At 56.8% G+C, this 24,759-nt stretch overlaps 3 protein-coding genes across 3 annotated transcripts in view; 1 reads left to right on the top strand and 2 right to left on the bottom strand.

The window, feature by feature from the left end:
* Positions 1-455: 455 nt before the first annotated feature.
* Positions 456-19,930, bottom strand: PTSG_03676 (dynein heavy chain 2; the record flags this gene model as incomplete). The annotated part of the gene is made up of 32 exons (XM_004995345.1): positions 456-606; positions 885-1,066; positions 1,251-1,361; positions 1,615-1,826; positions 2,113-2,231; positions 2,416-2,512; positions 2,713-2,794; positions 2,900-2,977; positions 3,148-3,288; positions 3,589-4,064; positions 4,242-4,515; positions 4,779-10,849; positions 11,161-11,186; positions 11,537-11,766; positions 11,956-12,071; positions 12,314-12,578; positions 12,908-13,456; positions 13,782-14,498; positions 14,803-14,986; positions 15,226-15,380; positions 15,613-16,026; positions 16,409-16,579; positions 16,857-17,131; positions 17,333-17,435; positions 17,638-17,751; positions 17,925-18,110; positions 18,211-18,407; positions 18,633-18,733; positions 18,944-19,126; positions 19,286-19,449; positions 19,639-19,734; positions 19,907-19,930. 32 exons carry the CDS (start codon positions 19,928-19,930, stop codon positions 456-458), a joined length of 12,264 nt encoding a protein of 4,087 aa, XP_004995402.1.
* Positions 19,931-20,387: 457 nt separating this feature from the next.
* PTSG_03675 (uncharacterized protein) lies at positions 20,388-21,091 on the top strand (the record flags this gene model as incomplete). The annotated part of the gene is made up of 2 exons (XM_004995344.1): positions 20,388-20,886; positions 21,003-21,091. 2 exons carry the CDS (start codon positions 20,388-20,390, stop codon positions 21,089-21,091), a joined length of 588 nt encoding a protein of 195 aa, XP_004995401.1.
* A 452-nt stretch (positions 21,092-21,543) lies between these two features.
* Positions 21,544-24,759, bottom strand: part of PTSG_03674 (AGC/PDK1 protein kinase) — an 11,196-nt gene continuing 7,980 nt past the window's right edge. Inside the window, exons 9-18 of the mRNA XM_004995343.1 lie at positions 24,453-24,528; positions 24,121-24,172; positions 23,871-23,963; positions 23,570-23,669; positions 23,226-23,323; positions 22,973-23,038; positions 22,644-22,769; positions 22,212-22,309; positions 21,913-21,967; positions 21,544-21,716 (exon numbers count right to left, since the gene is read on the bottom strand). Of these exons, the coding sequence (XP_004995400.1) occupies positions 21,615-21,716; positions 21,913-21,967; positions 22,212-22,309; positions 22,644-22,769; positions 22,973-23,038; positions 23,226-23,323; positions 23,570-23,669; positions 23,871-23,963; positions 24,121-24,172; positions 24,453-24,528 (866 nt within the window). The 3' untranslated portion in view covers positions 21,544-21,614. The remainder of the gene's footprint in view (positions 21,717-21,912; positions 21,968-22,211; positions 22,310-22,643; positions 22,770-22,972; positions 23,039-23,225; positions 23,324-23,569; positions 23,670-23,870; positions 23,964-24,120; positions 24,173-24,452; positions 24,529-24,759) is intronic.

The following is a 24,759-nucleotide window of genomic DNA, read 5'->3' as shown; positions in this document are numbered from 1 at the left end:
ACACACAGACACACACACACAGACACACACACACACACACACACACACAAGCCACTCGCGCGCTCTCTCTTCTCTGTCTGCACTCTCGCTGCTTGGTGCCATTCCCATGTAACTGCTGCGCTGCAGATGTGGGTTTTTATGTGTACAGGTATCTTCGTCTTGACGATGAATAACAGCGTGTGTCAAAGAACAGAACAGACCCAAGAAGCAAAACAAGCAAAAGAGGCAAAATGAAGCGGGAAGTGAGAAGCAAACGCACACCAACACACACAGACAGACACACAGGCAGACACACAGACAGACAGACACGCAGAAACACACACAGACACAGACACAGACACAGACACGCAGAAACACACACAGACACAGACACAGACAGACACACACACACACATGGACACACACACACACACACACACACATGGACACACATGGACACAGGGATCAGCAAGCATTTAATCGCTGAGAGAGCAGAGGAGGGCCGTGCCACGGTTCACCCAGTGGGATTGCGGCTTGTCTGTTGGCAAATCAACTGCCATCACATAGTTGGTACTGTGCCCAGTCGTGGACAGCGTGCCTCGGCGTGCGGCCGTCTTGTACAGCGGCCTGTTGTCACACAACAAACGGGATAAGGGAGGGAGAGGGAATTCGCACTGGTGAGAGTACGAACAGCAGAACCTCTCCAACAACAACAACATTCAACAACAACATTCAACAACAACAACAACAACATTCAACAACAACAACAACAACAACAACAACAACAACAACAACAACAACAACAACAACAACAACAACAACAACAACAACAACCACCACCACCACTACCACACGCATACAGACACGTACACAAACACACACACACACAGAGCAGGGTGGCTTACGAGACGTAGACGGAACGCTCTGGCTTCTTGCTCTTCTCCATGGGGCTGAGGTGAATGCAAGGGATCAAATCCGTCAACACCTTGGGCAGCGACTCGCCCAACACCTTCTTCTCCCGATCAAAGCGAGCGCCTTCAAGGTGCAGCCCATACACATACACGCCGTCCTCGGGACCTTTGGTTATCTGTCACGCCGTCAAACGAGCGACACCACACAGCCAGCCACATGTCGTGAGCCCACACGTTGAGACGAAACCAGTAAACAACCATCAACAACCACTTGCATGCAGTTGACATTCTGGGCACCAAGCAAGCCCGCGTCCAACCACCAACCAGACACACAAGAGGCACAGACACACAGACACACACCTTGTGGTGGTCATTGCTCTCAATGTCCATGACATGAAAGTCAAACACGAGGTGGTCAATTGGGATCTTGTACTTTCTCGCAAAGTTTTGCTGCGCACCAGTCAAGAACGCCTGCAACCGCACAACAGCAGCGCAGTGAGTACAGCCGTCGAAGAAGCCCAAAGCGTCAAGATGATAACAGCGATAGCAGAAATACAATCAATAAAACCACATCACAACAGCGACACACACACACACACAGGCAGAAAGACAAGACACACACACACAGGCAGACAGACAAGCCACACACACACACACACACACAGGCAGACAGACAAGCCACACACACACACACATACACACACACATATACACACACACACACCTGCGTGAAGAAGAAGCCGGAGAGCCAGAAGGAAGATGGGGTGCCGTTGTCAATCCACCCTTGCAAGAACTCCAACCGATGCGTGAGGTCGCTGATGTACGACCCGAGCGGCTTGAGCGACGGGTATGAGACACCGGCCCACATCTCCGGCACGCGGCCAACCAGCATGCTCTGGAACACCTCCTCAAGATCCCCAGACATAAGCACAAGCCCTGTTTATGTGTAATTGTGTGATTGTGTAATTGTGTGACCATGAACGGTGATTGCAACACCCCGAGAGGACGCGAAAAACACATGCTGGTGGTGACGATGATGCCGAGCAAGCAAGCGCCCCCCCCCAATCGAACACATTCAACAGATACAACAGACACACAGACACACACAGACACACACAGACACACACAGACACACACACACACACACACACACACACACACACACACAACACACACACACACACACACACACAGGCAGACAGACAGACACCCACACACGAACCTTTGATGGCCTTGCGAACGTTCTCGAGGGAGGCGCGGATCGTCTTGAGGAGACGGTTGAAGCGGACAACCTCCTGAGTCAACACCGTGTTCATCGACTCCGTGTACATGACGGGGAACCTAACACAAAGGGCAGATACAAACGCGCAATGCAATCACACACACACACACAAGCAAAACCAGTGGTGAGAAGATAGATGGGCACATCAAAGGGTACGCAGGACAGGCAATACGTATCTGACAATGTAAGACAATCCCACCCCTCCCCTTCTTCCCCTCTGTTCGCGCAGTGTGCAGCACTCACTTTTCCTGGATGACCTCGTGGTCAAACGGCTTCGGCAACTTCGACAGGACATCAGCGCACAGCTCGTCAATGGTCTCGTTGGCAGACTTGCCACCGGCTATGGAAGTGTGCAGGGAAATGGACAGATGGAGTGCGCAGGGTGAGGAATAACGTGCAAGTGAAGACACGTGAGTTGGGTGTAACAGCGACAACACGGGGTGCCACAGCAAGACGAGGTGCGATGAAACGAGAAGAGCATTTCTCGACTGGTCATCACAGCATGCCAGCGCATGTCTTGGGTGACGCGCAAACACACACCGTTTTGTTGCCGAGGCAGAGTCAGCAGGATTGAAGAGAAGAGCTCGTTCGTCTCCTTCTGGTCCTTTGTGATGTCCGCATTCTGTGGAACAAGCAATTCGTGAGGCAACTCTGATCACAGAACGAGCGATGGAGGCAGGCACACACACAGACACACAGACACACAGACACACAGACAGACACACACCTCGTGTAAGCCGAACACTTCCGGGTTGGGTGCTTGTGGCAGCTGCTTGATGTAGTCGAGGTACTCTTGGTAAGATCCCTGTGTTTCGCAGCACGTGCGAGAAGGTGAGCGATGTGAAATGAACATCGATCGAACAAAGTGGCAGGCAGTTGACGACACCAGAGACAGCAAGCAAAACTGAAGGGAAGCAAACAGCACCACAACACACGTGTCCGTGACCCACGCGCGAACCGACTCATCGATCATACTTTGGGTGGTGCGTAGTAGATGCCGCTGGGCGAGAAGCGGTAGTCGTCATCATGCACGACTTCGGGCGTGTAGAAGATGGACAGCAGGCTGCCGAGCAGACGCCGATCCCAGTCATCTGTCACGCGCCCGCCGTAGTTGCACTGCGCAGCAACACACCATCGTCAGTAGAACGCAGCATGGGCAAGAGAAACTGAGCGACAAGAAAGACGAGAGGGAGAAGAGAGACAAGAAGGGCCAAGACGGGGGAGAGACAAGAAACAGACAAGAGAGGCAGAGAGTTTTGCGTCTCTCTGCCTCTCTTCACACATCGACACAAAAGAAGTACAAACACACGCGTATACAAACACACGAGGTATACAAGCACACGAGGCACAAAGAGTTCCACAGTCACTCACACAGTCACATGCCCCCCCCCCACAGTCACAGGGTTGTGCACTGACCTGGCCAACGAGGTAGGTGAGGGCAGGGAGTGGCAGTTCGGTGTAGTCGTTAAGGAACATTTGCATCTGGCGCACGCTGATGCGCAGGTCGCTCTCATTGAACTCGTAAGGGATGTTCCAGCCAAGCGGCCCAAAGTTCCGCCGCTCCTGAATCAGCCCGTGGAAGAAGCACAGCGCAAACAGCAGCTTCTCCCAGCGGTCGGGCGTGCTGCACCCCTCGAAGAACGACATGTCGGAAATGGGATCGTTCAAGTACGATCGCAGCAGGTTGTTGCGCAGGCCCTTTGGTGGCTCGTTTGTCATCTTCACGCCGTTTTGCAGGATGGAGACAGGGAACTCTTCCGTCGGGTACGACGTCAGCCACAACCGGAAATTCTCGTGTGTGTTCTCGGGGATCATCACCTCCTCCGTGATGTACTCCAGTCGCGGCAGCCACGACGTGTACAGATGGCAGTTTTGCAGCACAACCCACGTCCCTAGTACACGAAGAAAAGGGTGTCGGTGCGTGGGCGAGGGAGCGTTGGGATGTTGGGGGCAAGGACAACCAGCGTGAGAAACAACAGCAACAGCAGCAACCAAATGACTCAACTCTGCATTTCACACACACACACACACACACACACACACACACACACACACACACACACACAAACCTTCTTTCATGGCCTCCTCAATCAACTTCTCTGCGATGGGCCCTTGCCCTTGACCGAGCGAGATGGTCTGCGTGCGGTTGCCACCGTACCCACGCGCCTCCGCAAACTTGAGCAGCGATGCCATCGGATCAGCGCCAGGCGACAGCACGAAGATGAGCGCTGCGCAGCTGTTGCTGTCTGCATATGACCCGGCAAGGTCAAATGTCGGTGGCTCAGTGTAGCGTGCACCAAGGTTGTCCCGCACATATGTGTACACGCGCGGCACAATCTTGTCCTGTGGTGGTGTGCAGCAACAGCCAAATGCAGACGTCAGCGAGTGATGGCAAGGTCAAAGCAAAAAAAAACAAAAATCAAAATAGGCGAGTTTGTTTGGGGGGGGGGAGCGAAGCCAGCCAACTTGGCAATCGAAACACACAGAGCACAGCACAACTCACCCACAACACACCACAACACAGCACAACTCACCCACGTGCTTACATCCGCTCACACCAATCTGCTCCCCCAACACCAACATCCACACCACAAACATAAACGAACCGGACGAAGACAGCGCAGCAAGATGAGCTTCTGCATGTCGTCCAGCTTCTCCTCCCACGGCGAGGGAAGAGGTTGCGTTTGCGGCGAGCTGTGGTCATAAAACGCCTTGAAGGCATCCACTTGCTCCACAAAGCCTTCGCGCAGTCCATCAAGAGCGCCGCTGGGCAGGTCATTTGCACGCACAATCTCCGACCACGCCTTGTCTGAGAGCCACGCGGGCGCCGGGTTTGGGTGCGGGTTGTCCAGCGCAACGCCGCCCGTGAGCAGGAAGCGCCACTCGTCGTCGTTTACTTCCCCGTGCGACTTGAGCAGCTGCACCGTCAGCACAAACGAGAACAGGAGCTTGTCCTTCTCAAACAGGGAGCGGCACACGTTGCGGTAGATGCTGTACGTGAAGTGGTCGTTGAGCGTCTTGATGCGCTCCTTCAGGTCCTGCGACGGCGTCGATTCGCGGATGCTGCGCACATACAAGTCCGTGAACCACGTCAGCGAGTACTGGTACATAGGCTCAATGTTGGCCAGGTCTGCAATGGCGAAGAACAGCGTGGCAGAGTGCGTCGCCACAGGCACGTAGCCGTTGCGCGTCTCGTCAATCTCCTTGGACGTCGCCTCCGCCACCACCTGCTTCTCCGAAATCTCAATGGACAGGGTCTTGGAGGAGCTCAGCACCTGGATCGCCGTCTCGTCCTCCAAAATGTTGCCCTCAGACCCGGACAGCACCTCCAGAATCTTGTCCTCAATCTGCTTCAGCTGCCGCTTGTTGGCGGCCGACTCGAGAATGAGCTTGTTCTTCTGCTCCTCCAGCTCCGGCCGTTCCTCTGCCGCAACAATGCCCAGCAGCTGGTCCTGCAGGCCCTCCCGCGTGATCATAAAGTTGAGCAGCGTGATCTTCACCTGCACCTCCGGCAGGTAGTGCGGGTTACGCAGCCGCGTCGTGATGTAGAAGCGGAAGTCCTTGGAGTACTCAATCACGTTCTCGCCGAGCCTGATGAGCTCAACGCCGCCCGACTTGAACGTCTGCTTCAGCAGCACAGACTCCAGGATCGGGTCAAGCTCCTCCCCCACGTTCTCCAGCAGCACGGGCCGCCCAAACTGGATGCTGTTCTCCAGCGTGCGCACAAAGTTGGCGTCCGAGAGCTTGATCACGGACAGCTGGTTGTCGCGTTCCATGTTCTTCACCCACTTGTTCGCCTGGCTCTGCGGGTCAATCATGAGTGGCCAGCGCCGCGCGTTGCTCACGATGATGCCGTTCTCCGTGGAGAAGTCGTCCACGGGCAGCCCCGCAATCTGCCAGTCGCGGATGAGCACAGGCTGCCCGAGCGTCGCCCGCAGCGAGAACGTGTCCGAGCAAGGGATGTTCTTCTCAATGCACAGCTCCCGCCACTTTTGCACGCAGTCGTTGCGGTAGGTCACGGTGAAGGGCCCCAGGTAGGCCACCACGCCAGAGGACAGCAGAATGTCGCCCGTCACCCGCACATACTTCTCGCTCAGCTCCTGCGCCAGCGCGGTCCAGCGGGTGCGCTCGCCACCGAGGCCGCCAATCAGCTGCTCCGCACGCTCAAGCTTCTTCGCGCACATGTCAATGTTGTCGGCAAGCTCCTCCTTCTTCTTCACCATGGCGTCCAACTCGTCCTTGAGCGCCTGCAGCTTGTCGGTCACGGCCTTGAGCTCCGCGCGCTTCTCTTCCAGCTTCTGCATCTGCACCGCCAGCTCGCCCTCAGCCACCTTGAGCTTCTCCTTCTTGGGCGCCACCACCTTGGCCACGCGGTCGTACACCTCCATGGCCAGCACCCACGAGCACAGGCCAACCGCAGCCGCGGACACCTTCTGCAGCTTCTCCGGGCGGAAGTTCTCATCTGCCGCGTACTTGTCCCGGATCACCTTGATCGTCTTGGGCGGGATGTTGTCCTTGTCGTAGTCCTTGAGCGACTGCAGGAACTTCATGTCGCCGAGCATACGCTTCGACGGGCCCCAGTAGTCCTGCACCATGTTCCCGCTGCCGCCTGGGTCCTTGATGCGGTCCGGCTTCACCTGCTTCATGATGCACACGGCCTCCATCACCATCTTCACGCCGGCGGGCGGGTTCTTCATCGCCTTCACCTCGCCAATGTCGCTGGGCTTGAGCGTGTCCAGCGCAGCAACAGCGTTCTTCAGCGCCGGCAGCGCAACGGCAAGGTCTGCCTCGCACTCCTCCTTGATTGCCGTCGCCTCTGCCGCGGCCTTTGCGGCCACTTCCTCGTCGGCGGCCACCACAGCCTTCTTTGCGTCAACCTCCACAGAGTCCGCCTCAATCTCCTTCATCTTCGCCGCCACCTCCTCGGAGGTCTTCACAAGCTCCGGCTGCAGCGCCACAAGCTCCTCCTGCATCACAGACACCTGTTCCGCGGCAAAGTCGAGCTTCTCCACGCCCACGGCGTATCGCGACTGCAGCGTCTGCACCTCGTGCCGCTTCTTGCGCAGCAGGTCCTTGAACGTCTGTATCAGCTCCAGGTACGACGTTGGCGTGACGTAGTTGCGGCGCCGCAGCGTGCCGTAGAAATCCTCGGACATGGTGCGTACAGATTCGTGGAAGTGCTTGCACATGGACACCACCTCCTCGCGGACCTCGGCCTCCATGTCCACCTCCTCCAGGAACTTGTGCGCCACCATCTCCAGCGCATCCTCGGGCCACGCCCGGAACCAGTCGATGGTGCAGCAGCTGACCATGGCCGGGAACTGGCGCAGCCGGCGGCGGAACGCGTCTCCAATCGGGCTCATCGCCAGCACAATGTGCAGGTTCTTGCGCACGCGCGAGATGAAGAAGTTGTACATGGCCAGCGGCGTGGTGTCAACGTCCGTGAGCTTCTGCTCCTTGACCACCTGCGCCATGCGCTCGATAATCTCGGCCTTCTCGTCGGCGGCGTACAGGCTCGGCACGTCGCCCGTGTTCAGCAGCATGTTCACGTCCTCCAGGAACGCCTCCTCCTTGATCTGGTTGTCACTGAACAGGAACACGGTGGGCTTGCCCTCAAACCCGGACAGGCGGTGCATGGCCTTGATGTCCTCGCGCCAGTCTGCAAAGGAGTACGTCTTGGTCAGCTCAATGCGGAACAGCGTGTACTCTGCCATGGCCGCGGCCAGCTTGGTGGACGACTGGCGCCCGCTGCCGCCAATGCCCACCAGCAGGGCGTGCCCGTTGGGCTGCTTCATGATGCGCGCGAGGCGGCTCACGTGCTCAATTGCAAAGCGGAACATGACCAGGCTCATGGGCGTCTTGGACAGCTGGTTGTAGTCGCTCAGGTACTCCTCCATGGTCTCACGCAGCGCATCCAGGTCCTGCACCTCATCGTAAATGCGCGGGTCTGCGCCCGGCTGCATGTAATCGCCAAAGAAGAGCGAGCGCATGTCGTCGTCCACGGGCCCTTGCTGCGGGTCGCTGGCCAGGTGCGCAAACAGCGTCTTGAAGTCCGCCTTGAACTGCTCTTTGGTCACGCGCTTGACAGCCTCAAACAGCAGCGCGCGATCGCTGTCGTCCACGAGGCGGTCGTAGAACACGCGGTACACCTCGTGCACCCACAGCCGCACCAGCTTGTTGGGCTCCGTCATGCTGGCGGGGGGCACCATCATCACGCCCTGCACCACGCGGGCAAAGTCGCGCAGGTTGAAGGTGTAGTGGCTCTTGCTCGGCGTGGGCAGCAGCTCCGCAGCCACGTGCTTGTAGATGTCGGCCGTTGCCATCACCAGCGATGCGCCCAGCCGCTTGTACGACGCGTCAAAGCCCTTGGAGAAGTGCCAGTCCATGATGCTGCTGAAGATCTTGGTCATGGTCGTGTCATCAAATGACTCGATGCCCATGATGTCGAGGTGCCGGGCGAAGCGCGGGGTGATGGTGTTGCGGCCACCGCCCGGCGGGCCCATGGCGCCCACAAACAGCAGGTCCACCAGGTCCAGGCGGGACGTGTCCTTGAGGTCGTACCAGTGCCAGTGGTCCAGCCACTGCCGCAGCAGCTCAATCGGCGGCTGCGCGCCGTACTTCTCCTTCTGCGGCATGTTGAGGTCGTCCACAAACACAACGCACTGCTTGCCCATGGGCGGGCCGTACACGCCTTTGCGCCGGCGGTCCAGCTTGGACAGGATAATGTCCTGCGTCTGCTCCGCTGTCGTGCGTGCGGAGAAGGTGATGGTGTTGGGGAGGTAGTGCTCCTTGGGCAGCTTCACAAGCGCATCGCCAACAATGGCCGACTTGCCCGTGCCTGTCGGGCCGACGTACAGCAGCGGCTTGTGGTTCTTGAGGTGCATGTCCAGGAAGTAGAGCTGGCGCACCGTCTCCGTTGTCGGGATGATGAGCTCGTTCGGGTGCGCCGTGGGCGGGATATCCTTCTTCTCAATGCGGTCGGACCAGTGGTGCCACTGCTGGCTCTCAAACACAAAGTCAAACACGCTGCCGCGCTCCGGCGGAATGGCCTGTTTGTTGAACTTGACCGTCTTGGGCTTGGGCACGTGGTCGTTGGTGCCCGTGAGCACGGAGCGCAGGTGCTCGTCAAACTTGGGCCTGCTGGCGCCGGTCAGGCCGCCGCCCACGCCCCACACCACCGCAAACACAAACAGGGACTCGAGCATGGGCCCCGTCTGGGCGAGGGAGGGCGGGCTGTCCTCCGTCGAGCGCCAGGGCTCCATGAGGCAGGAGAAGATGTTCATCGTCTGCCGCGCCAGGTGCACGCCAGAGGTGTCCACAAACAGCGCGCACTCGTGGCGGACAAAGCTCAGCACGGGGTCCATCAGCCACTCGAACATGTTGCGCAGGTGCGTGACGTTGTCTTCCGTCTCGCGCAGGGCCTGCGGCAGGTCGTTGAGCCAGGACTCGAAGCTGGGGCGCCACCCGAGCTGGTGCGGCTCCATGTAGATCATGCCGCAGCGGGACACCGTGGCCGGGGACGCAACGAGCAAGTCGCGCGGCTCAAAGATGAGGCTCATCTTGTTGCTCATCTGAATAATCTCGCCAGACATGAGGCAGAGCTTCTTGTTGTCGTCGAGGACAGTGTTCATGTTCTCGATCCACACGGCGTCGACGGGCCCGTCAAACATGAGCCACTTGCGGTCCTCCGTTGTCGACACGGCCTGTGCACGGTACGTGTTGGCAAGCACGCCATCCGACCACTCGTGGGAGACGGGGTCAAAGCTGCCATACAGCTGCTGCATGGTGATGGCCTTTGGGTTGATGATGTCGACATGCACCGGGTTTGCCTCCATGAGCCCAGCGTCCGCCAGGTCCCGCATGGCGCCTGCCAGCATCTTCCACGCCACCGTCTTGCCAGAGAGCGGGTCGCCCACAATCATAAAGCCGTGGCGCACCAGCATCATCTCGTAGATTTGGATAATCTTCTTCACGTGGTACGGCGTGGGCTGCAGGTTGTGCTTTGCAAAGTTGCTCTCCACGGCGCTGGTGATGGCAGCGTAGTCCGGCTTTGGCAGCTGCACCCCTGGGAAGAGATCGGAGGTGATGCCCTCGAACAGCGGCACGTCGTGCGAGAGGAACTTGGGCAGGTTGACGTCGATGATGGAGCGCAGCATGAGCACGCTCTCGTCCTCCTCCGGGTAGGCCAGCTTGAGGTTGCCGGCGGCCGTGAGCACCGCCTTGACGGCGCGCATGCCGTAGTCGTAGTGTGACTGCGAGGACAGCTGCTCCGAGCACAGCCGATACACGGCCACAATCTTCTGCGCAAGCTGCCTGGCGTTGACAAAGCCCATGGAGTAGAGCATAATCTCGCCAATCAGGGCGTAGTCCGGCACCATCATGGCCACGGTGCGGAACAGCACCTTGAGGTTGTCTGGCAGCTCCTGGCGCCCCGCATACCCGGGGTTCATCGTGATAAACTGCGTGCACGCAGGATCCAGGGAGATTTCCGTGCCCTCAAACATGAACGTCTTGACGTGCTGCGTCTTGGCAAACACGATGCTGTGAATCTGCTGCGCAACGACAGAGAGCACCTCCAGCTCGATGCGGTTGAACTCGTCAAAGCACGCCCACGCTCCGGCCTGCGCCAGGCCTTTGAAGAACTTGCCCATTGCCTTGTAGTCGAGGCCATCCGAGCCTGGTATTGGTGATGGGGTGGGTGTTGTGAGCAGGTGTTTGTGTGTGTGTGCGTGTGTTTGTGAGTGTTTGGGTTTGTGGGTGTGTTTGCGTGCGTGTGTGTGTGGGTTTGCGTGTGTGGGTTTGCGTGTGTGTGTTTGCGTGTTTGCGTGTGTGTGTGTGTCAAGAAATCCAAAGCGCACTGAGTCATGGGCAAGTTTGAGTCCATCACTTACACTTTCATCAGGAGGACGGTATGGCAGCGGGTGTTGCACGAGAAGCGCGTCGTCGAAGGCAATCAGGATGGGTGCACGTGAGCAAAGCACAAAGTACAAGCAAATGTGAGGATAGCGGGTCCACTGCGACGTACACAAGGACACAAGGACACACAAGCACGCAGAAGCCAACAATGCATGCAAGTCACGATGAGCGTGGGCGAAGACTTACGCTGTTGATGGTCGTTCAAACAAGAAGAGTGTTGCAGTGGGACGGGAATATTGGAGTGATGTGATGGATAGCGTGAGCATACAGCAAAATGCAAATCACAAGTGCAAGCACATGTTGACAACGTCGCACACACGACACGACACGACACGACACGACACGACACGACACGACACACACACACACACACACACACACACACACACACACACACACACGTATGCACGCCAACACAACAAAATGAAAGGCGACAGCGGGCACTTACTTGAACACGACGCACTGCTTTGAGACCGCTTTTGCGAGATCCTTGCACGTCTCCGTCTTGCCTGTGCCTGCTGGGCCCTCCGGTGCACCGCCAAGATCAAGCAGCAGCGCACCCATGAGCGTGCGGTAGCAGCGATCTGTGAGCGGCGTGATGACGAGGCGGCCAGAGTTGCCCAGGTACTCGTAGCCGTAGTGCACCGTGGTTGTGATCATCTTCACAAGCACATCCTCCTGCACAGTAGCAGTGCACATTCACAAGGGTGGTGGCAAAACGTGAGTTGAGGGAAAGGGGGTGGGGTGAATACCGTTGGTGTGAGAGAACAACCATCGTTGTAGCCTTGCTGTCTGTACGGGCAGCCCAGTGAGTGGCATCGCATCAACTTTTGAAACAGCACAAAATCGTTGCTGCAGCCGACGTACGCGCTCGATGCCCTCGTCAGTGGTGGCCATTTCCCAGTAGTAGCGCAGCTGCGCAATCCAGTCAAAGTCGTTTGTGCTGTTCACGCCGTCCTTGATCATTTGTGCAACGACATCGCCTGCGGACACGCAAACACGTCAGATGGAGTGGGCAAACAGCACAGTTGAGACGGAGGAGACACACGTGAAGGAATGTCAGACACACAAAACAGCACTGGCACAAGCACGTACAGAAAATGTAACAAGAAGCAGAAGCACGTAAACACAACAAGAAGCACGAGCACGAGCAGAATATGAAATGCGAACAGGTCATACCCTACGCGTGCGGACAAGAAAACATAACACGCAGCTTCCAACGTACGTGCGTGGACGTCGATGACGGTGAGAGCGCTGAGCGTTCGCCTCAGGGCCTTGCTCAGTTTGCCGCGCACCATCTCCACAATCTGGTTGATCTGCTCGTTGCTGACGGCCAGGAAGGCCTCAAGCCCCTTCTTGGACGCCAGGGCTTCCTCCACGTTTGAAGTCCAGAAGATGCTGGACACGGCCAGCACAACCTGCCCCGGCCAGTCCTGCACCCACTGGTTGCGCGACGTCTTTGCGTACGCCTTCAAACTCTCCGAAATAACCTGCAACAAGGTCCAGGTTGACACGTGTGTGTGTGTGTGTTTGTGTTTGTGTGTTTGTGTGTGTGTGCGTGTGTGTGTTGGGAAAGGGGGGGGGATGGGGTGATGGCCATGAGTGAGATGGGTCACCGTGAAAGCATCACAGCGTTGACTTGTGCATGTTCTTTGAAGCAAGGCACAGGAATGGAGATGCAGACAGATGGACAATGCACAAACACACGGGCCCAGACACATGCACACATACGCACAGAGACAGACAGACAGTCAGACAGACAGACAGACAGACAGACAGACACACACACACACACACACAGACACAGACACAAAAGCACCTTGCGAAGGGAGGAGATCATGGTCTTGAGGACCTCGTCGAGCCACTTTTCAACCATTCCCTTGGCGTCGGCAGGAACAAGCACGCGGTCAAACTGCACCTCCTCGTTCTCGCTCGAGATCATGCCCAGAATCTGCTGCTGCTCGTCAAACTTGAGGCGCGCAATGCCCTCAAAGCACTTCTTCATGTGCGGCTGCACGCGCGTTGGGTCCTTCGTCTCGGACAGAATCTCCAGCAGTTCGTCGTTGGAGAGGAAGAAGAAGCGCGGGAAGAACAGGCGCTTCACTTCAAGGTACTTGTTCAGCCCCTTCTGAATGTCATCCAACAGGCTGTTGGCCTCCCGCAGTGTCTCAAGCATGTTTGGCTGGTCTGTGCACACGAGCGCGTTCGGGTCCTGCGTGGCCACGCCCATGATCTGACGCCAGCTCTTGTCGACAATGGTGAACTTGCGGCCCTCCTCCGGCAGCTGCGCCATAATGTCTTCGGAGCTGAAGATGGGCTCCAGATACAGCCATGTCGCTTGCACCTTCAGCCACTCGTCGAGAATATCCTGCGGTTGTGTCGGTGTCGTGTGGGTATCAGCAGTGCGGGCGTGCGAAATCAGTCAGTGACATGGAAGGCAGAGCGTGATGAGATGAAAAACAGTTGCTGGATCAAGTGTTGCGTGCTCATGACCACAACAGGCAGCACAGCAAGATAGACACCAAGGCAACAGCCGGCTGCCACAAAAAAAAAACCAGAACGTGCACACAATTGAACAAAGTGTGCACGCGCGCGCACACATACATGGCGAGCATCCCCATCTGCACACCTTGGGCCATGCAAACAACCGCCTCCTCCTCCACACACACACACACACACGCACGCACACACACCTGCATGCTGATGAGCTTGGCCTCCCACTCCTTGATGTCGGCTTCAAACGGTTTGATGAAAGGAGAGCCACGCATGGTCTGGGTCTTGACAATGTGGTCATCCAGCAGCATCTGCACATCGTCAATGCCCGACAGGATGTTCACGCCCGTGTCGCGGTACAGCGTGAAGTTGAAGGCCATGTCGCCCCAGTCCGTTTTCATGTTTGCAAACGCCTTCTCGAGCGAGTACTCCTTGCTTGCCGCCGCGCCAATCTCCTCAACACGCTCAACATGCTTTTGCAGGCCGATGGCCAGCATCTGCTCCAGGCGCGTGCCTTCGTCCGGCTCAATCTCAAAGCCAGTCAGGTCGCTCAGCTGCTCCCAGTGCCTGTCCTTCATACCCGGGTTGCACACTACTTGGATGATGGGGATGTTCTTGCGGAACGCCTCAATGTGCCGCTTGAGCACCTCCGCCGTCTTGGCGGGGCCCGTGTAGTCTGCCAGCTGCTTCGTCAGCTTGAATGCCTGGCGGAACAGCTGCCCCAACTCATCCTCTACGTCCTCGGCCTTGAGGTTCATGAAGGGGCTGCGCAGCCACGCCTGCTCTTGCGTCATAAACGTCTTTGCTGTGCGCCACAGACGGTCAAAGGGCTCGAGGAAGGATGTCGTCTGGTCTAGCAGAGGGAACTGCGTCTGGTCAAACTCAAGCAACTCTTCCTCCCGGTTGATGCGCTCAGCCTGATGGAAGGGGGTTGTTGTCACCAAGCACAAAAACCAATTCACAACGTACCGTGGTGAGCGGATGAATCACAGAAGCGTTGAGAGCGGGGAAGCACATGCAACGAGAGTGAGGAAGAGAAAGGATGCACAATACATGAACGAAGATACATTCTCACAACACACAGCAAGTCCACGAAACGATGCAGCAGCGTGCGTGTTGTGTGCGTGTGTGCGTGTGTGTGTGTGTGTGTGTGTGTGTGTGTGTGTGTGTGTGTGTGTGTGTGTGTGTGTGTGTGTGTGCGTGCGTGCGTGTGGGCGTCACCTCTGCGCGGGCAGCCTCGATGCTGGTGTTGAGGTCGTCGAGCTCCTCAACATTGCGCCTGGTCGGTTCAATCGAGCGGAGGCCGTCCGCCTTTGTCTGAAAGGCCTCAGCGCGCTGGTGGTACTGCCGCAGCTTCTCCTCAAAGTCAACCACGTGCAGCTTCACCTCCTTCTCCGCAGAGATCCTGAAACGAGGAGTGTGCGGGAGGGGGCATAGGAATGGGGGCAGAAAGTGTTGAACAGGTGCAAGTGAGTTTCGTTATGCAGAGATGCACGGTCGGGCAGACCGTTTGGCAAACAATGACACCAACCAACATACAGACCCAGACCCAGACACACACACCATCCCAGACACACACACACCATCCCCCCACACACAGACACACACAGACACACACACACACAGACAGACAAAGACACACACCTTCGCTCGTCGATGCGGCGCTGGGCAATGTCGAACATTGGGTCGACCTTCGCTGGCCACTTGATGGTGGTGGTGTTGACCTTCACATCGTCCGGCGTCAGCTCGGCATAGCGCATCAGGAACCGGATCCGCTCGCCAGCTTCCTTGATCTCGTCCTGCACAATGGCCCCAGTGGTATTTGCGTGCGTGTGCGTACAGGTGTGAGTGAGAGAACAGTGGGCAAGCTCAGTATTGCGTGTGTGTAGCGTTGTGTGTTCAGTGTTGCGTGTGCGCAAAGCACACCAAAGACCATGCTTGTGTGTTGCTCAAATGCACCCAAAATTATTACGCAAGCAAATTGACACAAGCAAAGTCCAGTGTGCACTTCCGTATCCGCACGCCCCTCACCTTGAGCTTGAAGATGGTATCGGTCTTGGCCTCCTGCAGGTATTCAAACAGCTGCGTCATGCTCTCCGTGTCCTCGGGCTTGTCCGTGAGCTTGTTGGCCATCTCGTCAAAGCGGTCGCAGATGCTGCGGTTGAGCCGCCGATTCTTCTCCACCACATGCGCAACAATCGTCTCAATGAGCTTGGAGCAGCACCCGAGCAGCGTCTCGTGCAGGTCGCTCATGTCGAGCAGGTACAGCCCCAGCGGCGCTGTCACGCGGCGGTCCTGGATGGATTCCATCGTCGCCTGAATCTTCTTGATGTATGAGTCACACTGCTGCAGCGTGGGGTCCTTGCGCAAGAACTCGACAAGTTTCTTCTCTGCCTCGCTCAGCTCAAGTCGCGTCGCAAGCAGGTGCTTGTACTCGTTGTAAATCTTGGCGACGTGGTAAAAGACAACAACAACAACAACAACAACAACAACAACAACAACAACAACAACAACAACAACAACAACAACAACAACAACAACAACAACAACAACAACAACAACAACACAGCAACAAGCAAACCAGGAATGGTGCAGTGTCGTTGGTGAGGCAGTGTTTTTTGGGGTCGAAATCATTTTGGAAACGCAGCCTAGCATCCAATGCATGTACAGCGGTGCCAACACCACACAGAAGGCAATGGGAGCAGCCAACAAAACAAGTCCAGCCAGCAAAACTAATCCACACTCGCGCGCGCGCACATGGCATTCGCCACAGCATACACGCGCGCGTGCGCACTCACACATACATACACACAGAGGTTGGGCGCACCTTTGCGTACTTGACGGGCCCATATCTGTTGTCGTGGAGGACGCGAGAGATGCGCTGCTGGGCCTGCAGCACCGTCTCGTCGTCCAGCGTGCCGCTCGGTACACGCATGTCATCGCGGTCGGCGAATTCGGGGAAGATGAACGTCTCCGCACGCCGCACGTGCAGCCCAACCTGAGGGGAATGGGAGGGAAAACAAGGGGTGAGAGAGAGAGAGAGAGCGTGTGTGTATGTGTGAGTGTGCGTGCGTTGGTGGGGGGGGGGGAGGGAGGGAGGGGAGGTGTTGCTTGGATGAGAGATGGCGGAAGTAACGAGGTTGCGGCGCTTGACTCACGAGGGGTTCTTTGTGCGAGCACACATGCATATACAGATGCAAAACCACACACACACACACACACACACACACACACACACACACACACACACACACACACACACACAAAACACACACCTTGGCGATGCTGACACAGGCCGACGAGAGGACCTCCGCGACACGGGAGAGGGAGGGGGAAATGATGATGTCATCCTCTTCAACCACGAGTTTCACGCGCAGGAGCGGGCGCACGTGCACGTTTTCATCCGTGTACTCGCCCTCGTACTTGTTGGGGTCTGCGTAGTCCTCAACAAGCCCAATGTAGTCGAGGAGAGACTCGCGGACACACGTGCGGAGCTGGATCGACATGAGCGAGCAGATGGTGTCAAACAGGTGCTCCAGCGCCTCGTAGCCTGTTGGTGTCAGTGGTGTTGGTGTAAGTGGTGTGAGGAGGTGACCATATGCTGTAATAGAACGTGGGTAGGAACTGCGCAGGAACCAACACAGCTTCAATCGGCACACACACACACAGACATGGACAGAGATACAAGCACTCACATAGACACAGAGCAATGCACACAGCACAAGGGTAGCAGCAGCAGCGTTCTGCGCACCGCCTGCGACGTCGGCGTCTGCGGGCTCCATGAGGGGCTGCCACGTGGCACGCAGCGCCGTGATAATCTGCACCACATCCTCCAGCCACGCTTTCGCGACCACCTGCGCGAGTTGGGGCGATGTGTTGCATGGCCGGTGCTTTGTGAGTTGAGGAACAAAAGTGTCATACTCGAAGAGGCGCAGGAACAAGGCAACACAGAACAGACAGACAGACGTTTAGGGACATAGAGACACAACCACACAGACACATGTATACACAGACACACACACACACATACGCGCAGGGAAGAGCACGGGCACTCACGCCATGGGCATCTGTGCAGTGTGTGTTGACGGCGTTCTCAAACTCTGAAAGTGTGAGTGAGTCATTGTCGTTGATGTGCTGGCGAACAGCGTGCACGTCCAGTGCCCGGCACGTCTGCAGTGGCATGGTGGCGTGAGTGAGTGAGTGAGTGAGTGAGTGAGTGAGTGAGTGAGTGAGTGAGTGAGTGAGTGTATGTGTGTGAGTCCATTTGTTGATTTGTTGAGTGAGTGAGCATGCATGGAGATGGGTTGTGTTTGCAAACAGGTTTGTGGGACGAGCAAACCCACGTGAAAGTCGGTGTGCCAGAGCTTGAGAAGTGCAGGGAGAATCGGGTGCGTGATCTGCAGTGTGTCCTCAATGATGGCGGCAGCAGTGACCACGTCCTCATGCCACGGCACGGGCGCGCGCATGGTCTGCGGTGTGAACGGCTGCGGAATCCCACTGATACGTAGCCTCTGTCGCTCGCCCTCATCCTACACATGCATATTAAGGGGGAGGGGGTGGTGAGGGCGATGGCGGTGTTCATGATGATGGGAAGAGGAAGCAAAAGCAGCACGGATCTCGTCACTGCACCTTGAGAATGTATTCGAGAATAGCGCGCTTGAGGGCATCACGGTGGACTGTCTCCACCTCCTGCCCCAGCTCCCGTCGGGCGGCGTCAAGCGACTCCGCCGACAGCAGCCAGCCCGGGACGAGCATGTCAATGTTCTCTGTCACGTGGCGCGGAATGGTCGAGCCAGTGACTGGGTCGTAGTCGACCATGCTCTCGTCTGTGTGTGTGTGTGAGTGTGAGAGGGTGAGTGTGTGTGTGTGAGTGTGTGTTTGTGCGTGTGTGACGTGGGTGTGAGGCTTGGATGCATTTGAGTGCTACGCACACAGACAGACAGACGGGCAGACAGACAGACAGACGGGCAGACACACACAGACACACACACACACACACACACACGCATACATGTCCATGTGCGCACATGTACACAGCCAGCGCCACGCACCGAGCTTTGGCAGGTGTGCTTCGTCGAAGGCATTGGCCGTGTAGTAGTCAATGCGCTTCTGGTCTTCTTGTGAAATCTCGGCAACATATGGCGAAGTGGAACTGCACAGCAGCAGGCAGGGCTGTCAGAGATAACGTTGATAGCGCAGCGAACCAAGAAGAACAAGAAGAACAAGAAGACAACCCGCACACACGCATATGCATGCAGGTGTAGTGCGTCAAGCCACGTCAAGCCACGTCAAGCCATAAGCATCGCCACCCTCTCTTCCTCCCTGTTCCCCACTTTGCACAGTTGCATCACAGAGGGTGCACCTTTGCGCGCTGGACTGGCGATCTGCCGCTTCACGCTGCTGTGCAGGTGTCATTGGCCGGCTCTGTGGGACATCCAGTGGCGGCAGCTTGATGGATTGCAGGCTGCTGCTCGTCATGGATGTGCTAGTGCCCACACCGCCGGATGTGCTTGGTGTTGGGCTCCGCTTTGCCCGCTTGGTTGGTCTGCGTGGGTGAAAGAGGGGTGTGTTACGTATGAGCGTGTTGCATATGGGTGTGTGACACAATTTAGCGCAAACACAGCACGCAATTGCACGCTTGTATGTGTGCGTGCACGTGTGGGTGGATGTAACACGACTTGTGTGAAGTGGGTCAATGTCTTACTGGGGCACGGCTTTTGTGGAAAGCTCGCAGGCGCTGGGAGTGAATGCGCTGGCAATGCAGTCGGATGGCCCACGGAAGAGGCGAATCTGCTTGTAAGGTGCCAGCTTCGTCCAAGCATCGCTGTGCTGCAGCAAGGGTGGAAACTCGTTGTGTTCTCGAATGCGCTGTCAACAAGCAAGCAGGCAGCGTGCCACACCATGTTCGTGGGTGGGTGAAGGAGTGAGTGTGTGTGTGCGAATGTCAAGGGCAAGCGCGCGCGCGTGTGTGTGCATGTGTGTGCGTCTGTGCGTGGGGACACAGGCGGGGATAATGTGATCCAACTCAGTGTATTGGTTGTGAGAGTCAAAAGGCACCTGAAAGAGCTCAGAGTCGCTGGATGGAGGGCTCCGCCCGTTGCGACCGGCTGTTGGCAGTGGTGGCACCACCGGCCGTGAGCCTTGAAATGCGGGCTGTCAGAGCGCGAAGGTGGTAGAGGCGGCGGTGAGGTCGGGGTTCTTGGAGGTGAAACAGACAGCTACAGCAAGGTACAGGCAGATACACACATGCATAACACACATGCAGACACACACACAGACAGACACAGACAGACAGACAGACAGACACAAGAGAATGAGCTTGGACCTTTGGTGGTGGTGGACCGTCCATGATGGCGGCGACCGGCGACAACCAGCGCGACCGCCTTTACCACACAAGGCTTGTATGGATGCTATCTGGCACGAAAGCAAGCTCGGTTTTGTGCCTTTCCTTTGCCTATCCTGCCTCAACCCAAAAGCCAGTCAGCCAGTCGGCCAGTCCGCTAGCTAGCCAGCTGATTGTGTGCTGGGTGCAGTTGTTGGTGTGGTGTTGGTTGGTTGTTGGTTTGCTTGCTTGCTTGTTGGCAGCGGTACTGCTGCTGTTCTCTCAACTGCCTGCCTGTGTTGCCAAGCGATTATTGGTGCGAATCATACACCACAATTCTACACTGCCACAGCAGGAAAGGAGGAAGGAAAGGTGCGGGTCAAGTCCAGCACACCACACCAGCAGACGAGCAGACCAGCAGGACCAGTGTCAATTCTTGCTCCGATAGTTGCGAGCGTCGCTACTAACACGAGACAGGCACACAATGGACGTGGATGCGATGCACGCGTTGGTGGATTCGCTGTCAGAGGAGGAGCTGGCGCAAGCGGTCATGGCCGGCATGTTCACGCCGAAACAGACACGAACGTTCAACCTCCCGCTACCAAGCAGCCTGTCCACGGCATCGTCGCCAGAGCCACTCTCGTTCAGCGCGCCCTCAGAGGCACACGCAAAGAACCAGCGCCGCCTGCGAAACATGAGCGCCCCAGCGCGTGCTCGCGCCTTCACTGCTGTCCGAATTGCCTCGCCGGGCTTCGATGCCATGGACCAGGCAGACGAGTGGACCCGGTCCCTGCTGAAGCAGCACGGGTTTGTCACCGCATACTTGCCCAGTGAGGATGACTTCAGAGACGGCGATGCCCGAGGCGATGATGACCGCAGCGCTTCCCATGGCACGCACAACATGGATACCAGTGACAGTGCCAACGATCCCAGCAATTCCAGCAGCCCCTCGCAAAGCAGACGGAACCGCGATCCATCGGCAGGTGGCCACACCAGTGGAAGCAAGAAGCAACACAGCAGCCACCGTGGCGGCTACGACACGCACGCTTCATCCGTCACACCAGCCCCATCTGCTTCTACCTCACTCTCTTTACACCAGCCAGACACGCTGCCGTTCAAACGAGCCAAGGTGGCCGCAGTTCCCTTGGAGACGTTGGCGGCCACGTCTCACGCATCCCAGTAATGTAATCATTCATCTCCGCGCATGCGTTGCGGTTTCATATCAATCATCATGCCGCACTCTCTGTCAGCAGTCGTGCCATGCGCATTCTGCCGCTTTGAACCACATGTTATAACCTTGTTGTTGTTGTTGTTGTTGTTGTTGTTGTTGTTGTTGTTGTTGTTGTTGTTGTTGTTGTTGTTGTTGTTGTTGTTGCATGAATGCATGCATGTGGTTGGTGTCACAATGACAATGCAAGTGTGTTGGTTGCACTAGAATCAGAGTAAACGACGAGTAGTCATCATCACGAGCACAATATATGAGGTGAAGCAAGCGTGAACAACAAGAGCGACAAGCCAACAACACGGCGACAAGACGAATACAAACAAGCACAGGAAGCACAACACAGCAAGGGGAAGAAGGGAGGGGCGACACACGCGTACGCAGGAGCAGCCAAGCAAGGAAAGACAAATAGGCAAGCGCATACATGTAAATGATGCTGAATGGGGGGGGGGGCAGGAACGCGGGCCCGTGTCAGCCTGTGCCTGGGGTTTACTTGTTCTGCTCCTTCTGCAGCTTGAGCATGTGGTTGATGGTGTCCACCCACGCAATGGACTTTCGCTCCACATCCTCCAGGTAGTACGTGCGGTTCGGCTGTTGGTTGTGTGTGTATGAATGCGTGAGTGCGTGAGTGCATGAGTGAGTGCGTGAGTGCATGAGTGAGTGCGTGCGTGCGTGCGTGCGTGAGTGAATGAGTGAGTGAGTGAGTGTGGGAGTATGTGTTCGCGTGAAACAAAGATGGTGTTCATCACGACTGTTGCCTCGTGGTTGAGGATGAAGGTGTTCATACCGTGTGCACGAAGAACGTGCGCATGTTCTTGAACTGCGGCTGGAGCTCGTTGCTCCTGTAGCAGACAAGGGGGGGGGGAAACGCATACACATGCAAGAACGTCAGCGAACGGGCGTAGTGCATGCAGGCATGCACGCTCACAGGTGTCATTTGCACAAACACAGCCACAAACAACACAGCCACAAACACACAAACACACACACACACACCGACACACACACCGACACACACACACACACACACACACACACACAAACAAACAACAATGTGGGCCCCTGAGAGCGTGTGGTGGAGCGCACCATGGGATTTCGCCCTTGATCTCGAGGGCCTCTGGGTCGATGTAGATGAGACGCGGCGTGTCCGTCAGAATCAGTTGCCGCCGCTTGCTGAACAGACCCTGCTCGTGAACACACGCGTGACAAGGGTGCAAAAATGGATGAGAAGGGGGGGGGGGCAAATGGGGCACCAGGGAGCACGCACGCACGCATGCGTGATAGAGAGTGAATCGTTGGATGCGGGTCTTCTCATCGGGCCAAATGCACCATGCACCATGCACCTTCCTTCACCCACAGAGCTACAGTCTGCGAAAAGGCCCAACAAACCAAGACACACACACACACACACACACACAGACAGACACACACACATGCACACAGACAGACAGACAGACAGACAGACAGACACACACACACACACACACACACACACAGCCATTGCGGGGACCCACTTACGCGTCGCTTGTCAACGAGCCCAGTCTTGATGATGAGCTCGCCTTCGTTGAGGAAGCTGTGCCACGGCGACTCCTTGGCCTGCTGCGCCAGCTGCTCCTGCCGCTGCTTGTCCTCCTTCGACATCACCTGTCAGTCAACCAACGATGCGCACACACGTGCACGATATGAGCGCGATGAGGGAGGAGGAGGGGACGTGGAGCGGGAAAGCAGCTGATTAGGAGAGAGCGGGGAGATGTGGCGTTGCTGTGGATGTTGTGCGTTGTGGGGTGTTGCTGAGATGCTCCGCAAGGCATGGCGCATGTGCGTGCCTGCAGGCAAAGGGCCCGCACCTGAATTTCGCCCATTTGGCGGCGGTACACGGCAGCCTCCAGTTCAGCAAGCTCGTCGTCCGCAGGCTGAAAGGGCATAAGAGGAATACGTCACGTGGCGTGTGACGTGAGCGAGGCATACATATGGCGTGGCATACGAGCAAGGCAGGGGTGAGTGCAAATGCATGAGGTAAACCACTTTAGCAAGAAAAAAAGCAAACATAAAACAGCAGGCTACAAACAGGGGACAACCACCAGCGACACGAGCACTGACGTCTGTCTCGTGGATGCCCTTCTCGCCAGGGGTCATGGCAGGGAGGTACGCCTCAAGCTTTGGTGGCGTCTGGGTTGCCAGCGTCTCCCAGTCAATGCCTGCCCCAGAGTGGTGGCAGTGGTGAGTGGGCGTCAGGGTGGGTGGTGGTATCGGCGCGTGCATGGAGAGAACAAGAAGACAGCAACACTAAGCTGCAGCTGGGTGGCGAACACAACGCGTGTGCGCATGCACAGAACACATGCACCAAAGGGGAAAAAATGAAAGGTACACGGCCAAAACACAGAGCCTTGGGGGCACTTCCAACCCCCCTCCCTTTCTTCTCTCGCAGGAAAGCAATGTATCACCTTCGAAGAAAGGGTGGGCCTTGAGCGCGGCGAATCCGCCCATCTCCTCGCACCCGAGCCGCTTCGTCGGGTCCCGCACAAGCAGCTTCTCAACAAGATCCTAGAAGAAGGGGGTGACGGTGGTGTGAGGATGTGGAAGCGGCGGTGGTGTGAGGATGTGGAAGCGGCGGTGGTGTGAGAATGTGGGGAGAGGAACGGAAGGTGGTCGCGCTCACGCAGAAACAATCGAGTGGACGCAACATCAAAACAGCAAGCAGGTCACCATGCCAGCACGCAATGACAGTAGCGCATTGTTGCGCACCTTGCCCTTCTCGGGGAATCCTGGCGGGAAGGAGAAGTCCACCTGCGAAATGAGGCGGAACGTCTGGTAGTCGTTGCCCGCGCGGAATGGAACCTGCACATGTGTCCCAAGGGTTGAGCGAGTGAGTGTGTGTGTGTGTGAGTGAGTGAGTGTGTGTGAGTGTGAGTGAGTGAGTGAGTGAGTGAGTGTGTGAGTGTGTGTGTGTGGTTGGTTGCAACAGTCAAAGGAAACAAGTCGCATGTCTCCGCACCTTTCCTGCCAGCAGCTGGTAGAGGATGCACCCGAGACCCCACAGGTCCGAACTGTAGTGCAAGAGAGAGCGCGCGCACACATACACAGACACACACACACACAGACAGACAACCAGACAGACAGACAGGCACACAGATGCATATAGGCAAATAGACAGTCAAATAAACAAACCAATCAAACAACCATGGGTGAGATGCATATCAGGAACAGCGCAGTCAAGCGCGTGTGCCAGCAAACTGCAAATGCAGCTGCAATGCGTGTGCGTGTGCGTTTGTGTGTGTGTTGTGTGTGTGTGTGTGTGTGTGTGTGTGTGTGTGTGTGTGTGCTCACCTCTTGCCGACGGACTTCTCGCTGAGGAGCTCTGGGCTGACGTACTGCGCCGTGCCGACAAACGAGTCACTCCGGCCTGGCAACAGCACGACGGCGGCAGCGTCATTCGTACGAAGATGCTTGCCGAGCAGAGCAAATGCCATCAACAGGCGCAAACACGAAAGGGCGCACACCCACCCACCCACACCCACACCCACACCCACACCCACACACACACGGGCACGCACGCACGCACACACACACACACACACACACACACACACACACACACACACACACACACACACACACACACACACACACACAC

Source organism: Salpingoeca rosetta, assembly GCF_000188695.1.
Source record: "Salpingoeca rosetta unplaced genomic scaffold supercont1.8, whole genome shotgun sequence".
In the NCBI taxonomy this organism is placed as follows: Eukaryota; class Choanoflagellata; order Craspedida; family Salpingoecidae; genus Salpingoeca; species Salpingoeca rosetta.
The sequence above is the reverse complement of the archived record's forward strand: the minus strand, read 5'-3'. Positions and strand labels throughout refer to the sequence as shown.